Source organism: Trypanosoma grayi, assembly GCF_000691245.1.
Source record: "Trypanosoma grayi strain ANR4 Tgr_266_V1, whole genome shotgun sequence".
Taxonomy (NCBI): Eukaryota; Euglenozoa; class Kinetoplastea; order Trypanosomatida; family Trypanosomatidae; genus Trypanosoma; species Trypanosoma grayi.
Window position 1 is genome coordinate 1 of NW_008825885.1, and position 7,912 is coordinate 7,912.

Consider the following 7,912-nt stretch of genomic DNA (forward strand, 5'->3'; position numbering starts at 1 on the left):
TATATATATATATATATCTTTTCACCCTCTTTCTCCTTTTCGTTTCGGTGTTTGTGTTCGCTTTTTTTTAAATACTTCTTCGCCTTCCTCCCTCGATGCCTTGGTCCCACTCGCAAACAGCAATCGCACGCAGACACTTACACGCATACCTTATATTTCACTCAGTTCCCCTCTTCTTGCTTCTTTTTTTTTCTCCGCTGCTGCTGCTGCTGCTGCTGGTGGTGGTGGTCGCGGTGGACTCTTGTTTGTTAATTCATTCCTATTCCTTCTTGTGTACCCACCACCCCACCATCTTTTTTGTTCTTTGTAAATAAAAAAAAGAAACTTTACTCCTCCAACTCCTCCACTGCAGTGCGTTAAAAACACTTTCTCGCTTCCCTGACACACGCACACACACATCTATATATATATATATATAGATGTGTATTTCTTCGTCTTGTTTCTTTCCGTTTTCCTTCTTTTTCTTGTGCACCTCCGTCGTCTCTCCTCACACACGGGCCTCCTTCCTCATTGCCAGCAACTCCTTAATTCCACGGCGCCGTCGTGAAGTTGAGCGAAAGTCCGCCGCAGTTCTCCTGCGCGAGGGCCCCGGAGCCGCTCTGCAGTCCGGGCGGCGCGAAGAGCGGCGCGGCGGCCTGGAGTGGATCGGTGCTGAAGAGACCGCCTGGCACCGTCGTCGACACCGACGTGTAGCGCGGCTTCTCCGGGAAGCCACCGCCCGCAAGCACGGGGCTACTCGCAGAGATGCCGGCCATGGGCGATGTCAAAGTGGGCGATCGCTGCGAGACGGTGGCACCACCGGCAACGACAGTGAAATTCGAGTGCGAGGCAGTGCTGCTGCCAGTCTGCGCTGTCACCATTGATGTCGGGGTAAAGGGGCGAGCGTTTGCGTCCAGCGTAAAGCGTGTCACGGCGCTGGCTGTGGTGAACGGGGCAGTTACTGTGAAGCCGGCGGACGGTGCGGTCCCCGTGCTGTTCACAACGTCCGCAACGCCAAGGGGCACCGCGTCCAACTGCGGCAGCGGCGGCTGCTGGGAGAAAGTGGCCGACGGGCTGTCGAAGATACCGCCTGTGCTGCTACCTCGGACGGCCGTTGTGAACGGCAATGGCTCCGCCAGTGGGCCCCACGTCGACAGAGCGACGCCCAACGCGCCGCTCGTGCTGACGGCGGCCCCCGTGGCGGTGGGCCCCAGAGGGGGCGAGAAAGCCCCAGCGCCACCCACCACAGCAGAGCGCGGAAGCGGGATTAGAGGACCACCACCACCAGCAGCAGCAGCACCAGTGGAAGAAGATGTGGGAGCAGTAGTAGCGCTCGCGCCCACCAGCGACTGTGGTGTGCAGTGCGCTGAGGATTGTGTGGGGGATGTCGCCGCTGCGAACAGACGAGAGACCGCACCGTTCGTAGAAGATGGGGCCCAGAAGGAATCAAGGTCGTTTATTGCCAAAGTCTCGTGGCGTGTTGTGGAAAGCTCAGGGATGTGCAGCGCTGCAGCCAGCTCTCGCTGTTTGAGCCACCTTGCCTCTTGCCGCTCCCGAGTCCGCGCAATGCAGGCTGTGGTATCGGACTCTAGGCCAGAGAGCACTTCACCATGGCTTTTGAGCAATTGGCGCAGTCTCTCCAGCTCTCGGTTACCCTCTTCGATCTGTTCCTTGAATCGATGTATCGCCTCCTCTTCTTTTGTCTTGTCTTTCGTCAGTTTGTTCACATGTGCGCGGTTGGTGGTGACCGTTTGCGTCAACATGTCGAGCTCGCGATGCAGCTCAGGGCTTGGACCGACCTTTGCAAGGAGTGTCTTGCGTTCACGATCCTTCTTCCTCTGAGCCGCCTTCTGCAATGCTTTACCATACTCGTTCATGAGTTGGCGGTAGACGCTATTCCACGCCTGCTCCACACTCTCACGTTCTTGCGTTTCGTTCCTTTCGAGTTTGCTGGTGAGCTTCTCCCACTCTTTGAGGCGCTTCGCCCTCTCTGCTGCTGTTACCAGCGCCACCTGTTGGTCGCACCCACAGCGTTCCGCGCTGTGGTCGCAGCCTCGCCTTGTACACGTGTTTTTGCTGCTGGTGTGATTGCTTTCCGACTTCTTCTTTCCATCTTCAAGTGGGGTACCGTCAGGGTGCATCAGCTGCATCACGTACTGAAAGACGAGGCGGTCCTCCGTGCGGTTGTAGAGGCGGTACCCGGACTGCGACATGGTGGAGCTGCGCAGCGCCATCGTCAGTGGAACAAAGTTGTCGAACCCGATTAGCTCGCCTGGTGCAGCCTCTCCCTCTCGCTCAATAAACAGTGCAGAGCTCTCCCTGAGCGTCGATTCTTGGCTCGGCGAAGCGTCAGCATTGCCATTGTTGTTGTCGCCGATGGCGCCATTGTTCTTCCGCCTTTTTTTAGGGTCCTGCGTCCGCACGACCATGTGTGCACGAAGGGAGCTGCTGTGCCGATGCCAAACGTAGAAACTGAGTTCGTCATTTTTTACCGCCAGAAGCGCATACCAGCGAACCTTCTTGCAACTAAACCGATTACTTACCAGTCGTTGCAGCGCCAGCTCCTTCATGAGTTTGGCGTTATCAATAGTACATGTGTAGCGCCCAGGGGCGTGTTCGTGTATCTTCATCTGCGGCATGAATGGGACCTTCGTGATGAAAGGCACAGTGTGTCGGAGTGGGTAAAAATAATGACTGATCCTCTCCGCCAGGAGCTCAGGAAGTTGATTGGCGTCGGCGGACTCGGTGCTCTCGTCCTTCGTGGGAATGCCAAGCTCATGGCAGACCTTCTCCAGCAGAGGCGTTGGCAGTGGGGAGAAGAACGTCAGGACGCCGAGGGCAGAGATCGTGATGAATATTTCCTCTGGTGAGCAGCTGCAATCGATGAAACCAAGCATGCTGGCGAGACGCTCCAGGTGCTCGGGGCTCAACAAGCAAATTTCGTGCCGCAGCGAGAGAACGAGTGCACGAACCCGCTCACCGGCTGCCGGCGCCAACTGCTGCGTTGCCACAGCGGCGTCCGTATCAACCTGCCCTGACCTGCCCTGCTGCTGCTGCTGCTGCTGCTTGTGCCTGGCGCTGCTGTCATTGCTGTTCTGCCGCTGGCTAACGCCGGGTGACGACGACAACGGGGCGTGCGGGTTCAACCGGTCTGAAACGACGTCGACAATCGTGACAGCGAGCAAGCGAAGTCTCTCTGTTATTTTCATGCGGCATACCCGATCAGTCTCTGCCTCGTCCAGGTGGATCGTCCACAACTCCGCCAGATCCCGCATTGTGGAGAGAGTCAGCCGCCCCATCTTGTCAATGGTTTTGTTGAAGTCTTCCATGTCCTCCTCGTAGTAGGGTCCCCGCTCTGCCTCTTGCCCCTCCGCCTCGCCGCCACTGTCGTCTTCGTACAGGTTTTTGTTGTTGGCATCGCCATCAGCGCCGTCGTCGTCCAAATACCGCTCTTTCTTGTCCATGTACTTCAGCACCTGGATTGCATCACGTGAATGCTCGAATTGTGAAGCGTTCTCAAGAATGCTGTGTAAATGCAGCATCGCCGCACTCGTCTCTCCATCGCCGCCCTTTATCGATTCGGAGGTCATCAACGCCACGGCTGCCGACAGCTGCGCGCGGAACTCACGCCCTGACATACCACCCAGGGACAGTGCCACGCTGTTGTCCAGCGAAGAGGAGTTCGTTACCGTCGAAGGTGACGACGCTGCACCGTTTTGTTCATCCGCGCAGTCCTCTGAGTGCCCAAGAGAGACACATAAGCCGCCTCTGCACTGCTGCAGCAGCTGGACTAAAGTTACCCCATCCGCGAAGCTGGGTGCGAGCTCGTCACGGATAGATTGCTCATCTGCCTTGGCGCTGTTTGTTAGTGCCTCAAGTAGCAACCGCCGTGGCGAGTCCAACTGCATCCCCACATTGCGCCCACCGCCTCTACTGCTGCGGCTGCGACCAATCGCCGCGGTAGCGGTGCTGCTGATACCGTCCTCTGCCACACTGGAGGCGGGGGCGGCAAAAGAAATTGGTGGTGATGTTGCTGCTGCCAATGGGCTCAGGCCATCTCTACGCCTCTTCTTGATGGAGATTGCGTTGGCCTTTTGCACCAGACGCTCCACCATATCGAGCGCTGGCGCGGTGGCGCATTCGCCATTAGAGTCGGTTGCGCCATCGCCATTGGTGCGTGCGGCGCCGTTTTCACTGGCCCCCAGAGGAAAGAGTGCCGCTGCGCCATCGAGCCCACATGAGAACTCCACGCAGTCACCGCTGCCGCACGAGCCATTTGCCCCCTTTTTGGCGTGCGCGAGGGCGTGCAGTTCTGGGTACCTGCGGCGCAGAAGCGCTAGTGATGACTCATCCAAGTCCCGAAAAGAATTGCTGTTTCGCCCCGTGTCCTCCATCTGAGTGTGGTCACTTCTCCTGCACGACGTTATTGCTGTCTACGATGATGGTGGTACCAAGAGAAACAGTGTGTGTGAGCGTATGTGTGTACTGCTCAACGCCCAAAACAAACAGATATGGGCGTATCACTCGTGAACGAGATGAGGAGAGCTGCGACGACGATGTGGAAGGGTTCGTGTGGGAGTCAGGGTTCTCCCTTGGCTTGCTGTTGTTATCTTCGTTGTTCCGTTGGGCGCCCTTGATTTTGTTTTTGCCTCGGGCTTGCTGCAACGCTTATGTGTATCCTTCACCTGGGCCGCCTTACCCTCCTGCTTTCAATGTGTCTTCACGTTTCTCCGTATTTTGCTTCCCGTTCCTTTCTCCTTACCCACTCGAACACTCTCCTTCCTTCCTTCCTTCCTTCCTTCCTTCTGTTTTCTCTTTGTTTGCTTAGTGCCCTAGCTCGGGTCTTCGCTTTTGCTCCTACTTGCTTTTGTCCGTTCGTATAAGCGACGCACTGAAGCGCTCATACGTGGGCAAAAAAAAAGACGAAACAAACAACAGGAAGAGTGGGGCGAAGAGAGATGAACTAGTGGAATGGCGGCCAAGAGGCGGCATGCCACAATGCACGCGTCAATGCCTGCTGCTGCATCTGCCGCTGCTGCCGGCGCGTGTGCGCTCCGTGTCGCGATTTCCACACGTGTCCCTTTTACTTGTCTCATTCCTCCTTCTATTCGGTCAACTCAGCGCAGTTCGCCTCACCTCCTTCCCGGCGCTGCTGCTGCCACTCCCCGTTTCCATTCGCACCACTCCGGCCGCGACAACACCCACACCCACCCACACACCCGCACACACCGCAGCAGCAGCAGCAGCAGGGATGTTGTCTGTGGCTTTGCCGAGTAGAGGACAGGGACGGAAGTAAGAACACGGGAAACAGTAAGGGAATGGGAAACAAAAAAAAAACAAGTAAAATAAAACAAAACTAAAAGTAAGATAAAAAGAAGAAGAAGCAATCAGAACTCCATCGACCATTTTGTTTTTAAATAACTTCTTCTTCCACGCTCTCTCACTTCACATCTCATCTCTAACGCTCTGCTCATTCACAATGGAACGTGCGAGGGACAGATTAAAGAGAAATGATCTTTTCCTTTTTTTTTTCCTCCCTCGTTAAAATAACTGTATATGTATATATATATATATATATATATATATGTATACAGTTATATATTGGCTCTTTTTTCCTTTTCGTATTACTATTTCTTTTTCTTTCTTTTCGTATTTTTTTTTTGCCTGTTGCCTCTTAAGTCGGGGCTCTGCGGCACCGCAGGAGCGGGAGAACAGGCGAGACGAGCGGCCGATGGCGCCCTCACGGCGGCACCTCCCACACCACTTCAGGGCTGCACGTTTGCTGTCGCACACGAAAGCCGCGAGCAATGACAAAAGAAGAGAGGGTGCGACGAGGCCGGCACCACTTCCACCCCTCGTTACTCGCGCACCTCTGTCCTTGCGGCTGCGGCTGCTTCGCACAGCTGCGTCGCCTCGAACTTCGCCCCACCGCCTCTGTCACTCCTCTGCTCACGTCATGTCACTCGCCCTCCCCATTCCATCACTCTGCCCGCCACACCTGCACGCAGACACCCCACTCACCACTGGCTCTGGAAACCGTTCGGCATGTACCCCATCTGCGAGCGCTGGCCGAACATCGGGTTCACACCGCCGTCCGGCACTGGCCCGCGCACTTCACCGGCGCCCATCGGACGGCCGTTGAAGTTGCCCTGCATGTGGGGGTTCGCGCGCATCTGGTTGCCGCGGCCCATGTGCGGCGGCGCCTCGCCACCCCTGCCGCCGAAAGGCTTGTTGCGCGGCTGTTGGTAGGAAACACCCCCGTAGAATCTGCTGTGATCATATGGTGGCGCAGCCATGCCTTGGTTGAGCGACCAGTGGTCTGGACGCGCCTGGTGGGCCCACTGCATGTTGTCCTGCATTCCAGACGAGTACGTGTAGCCAGGTGCAGACTGTGGCGCGTGCTGCGTGTTCACCGGAGGAGCTGCAGGCGCGGGACGGGGGGGGGATTGCTGGTGCTGCTGCTGCTGCTGTTGCTGCTGCTGTTGCTGTTGCTGTTGCTGCTGCTGTTGTTGTTGCAGTTGCTGCTGCTGCTCAATGAGCTTCGCTCGCTCCTGCTGAAGGTTGTCGCTCTGGTCCTTCAGCTGACGCTCAAGAGCAAGAAGCCGGGCATGTTTCTCATTCATGTCGATTTCTTGTTGCTTGCGGTACTCTTCAAAGGTGTGACGAGCATCGTCTAATTCACAGCGCCCCTTTTCCAGCTCAGCAACGGCACTCGCCAAGGTCTGGTGGTCTGCGGGGGCCTTGAAAATGACACGAGCCCCTTTATTCTGTGATTCAAGGATGCTCTGTGGGTACTGGACTCGGCAAGCAGGGACCTCCGGCTGCACTGGCTCCGCAGCCTGTTGCTGCTGGGCGAAATGATTCACGAAAGTGTAATCATCGTCGTTGGCCCAACTAAAATGTGTGTCAGCTTCAGGGAGAGTTACCGGTTGCTGCTGGGGCTGCGGCGCCTGTGACTGAGGCGGCGGGGTCGGCATTGGTGTTGGCTGCTTCTGGTCTACCACTGAGGGCTCCTCAGGAAGTTGCTGGGCCGGTTCCTCGGCAGGAGGTGCCTCCACCCCCACAGCCATTGTTTCTACAACAGGCTCCTCTGCTGCAGGTGCCTCGGGCTCCGGCGTGGACACCACTGCCGGTGCCGGTGCCGGTGCTGCTGCTNCCATTGTTTCTACAACAGGCTCCTCTGCTGCAGGTGCCTCGGGCTCCGGCGTGGACACCACTGCCGGTGCCGGTGCCGGTGCTGCTGCTGCTGCTGCTGCTGCTGAAGGTTGCGGCGCTGGCTCTTCTACGGCGTGGGCCTCACTGACCGGACGTTTGGTGCCACCAGCTCGCAGGGCATCAAGGAAGCTCTTGCCCGACGATGCCTTAGCAGCGTTGGTGATTTGAGACTTGATGATGGGGCCAGGAGGGGACGCGGGCTCCTCCGCCTTTGGCTCCTCTCGCTTCGAGCGGGGGTGCTGCGGGTCACGCGGCCCTTTGGGTGCGGGCTTTGCGCCGTTGTTACCGTTTTGGTTTGTTGCTACAGCACGAGGAGGCATTCTTCGATGTCCGCTTCTTCTTGACGTTTACTTTCCTGTGAGTTAGTTCTAGCTGATTCTGTTGGTTTGTTCGTTTCCTATTCTGTTTGCTTTCTTTTTAGTGCTTCTTAGTGGCTGTTAAATATATTTTTTTCTTTTTTTTTAAAAGCGCGCTTGTGGTTTCTTCTTAAGAGAGAGCCTCTTTGCGTAAGAGCAGACACACAGACATGCACACACGAATACGCACAGAAAGACGTATATGTAGAGAGCGAAAGAGAAGAATATACGCACCAAAGACACAGAGGAAAAGGATGCGGGGACGGCGTGCCCCCGTCTCCAGTCAGCCTCACGACTGACGGTGTAGTGATATTGATGAAACGGAAGCATCGCGAGCAGGCCAAAGCAAAAAAAAAAAAAAA

The 7,912-nt window shown here is 56.3% G+C and overlaps 2 protein-coding genes across 2 annotated transcripts; both read right to left on the reverse strand.

Moving 5' to 3' along the window:
- Positions 1-524: 524 nt before the first annotated feature.
- Positions 525-4,373, reverse strand: DQ04_02661000 (hypothetical protein; the record flags this gene model as incomplete). The annotated part of the gene is made up of 1 exon (XM_009312093.1): positions 525-4,373. The coding sequence occupies one exon, from the start codon at positions 4,371-4,373 to the stop codon at positions 525-527; it is 3,849 nt and encodes a 1,282-aa protein (XP_009310368.1).
- Positions 4,374-5,996: 1,623 nt separating this feature from the next.
- DQ04_02661010 (hypothetical protein) lies at positions 5,997-7,514 on the reverse strand (the record flags this gene model as incomplete). The annotated part of the gene is made up of 1 exon (XM_009312094.1): positions 5,997-7,514. The coding sequence occupies one exon, from the start codon at positions 7,512-7,514 to the stop codon at positions 5,997-5,999; it is 1,518 nt and encodes a 505-aa protein (XP_009310369.1).
- Positions 7,515-7,912: the final 398 nt, after the last annotated feature.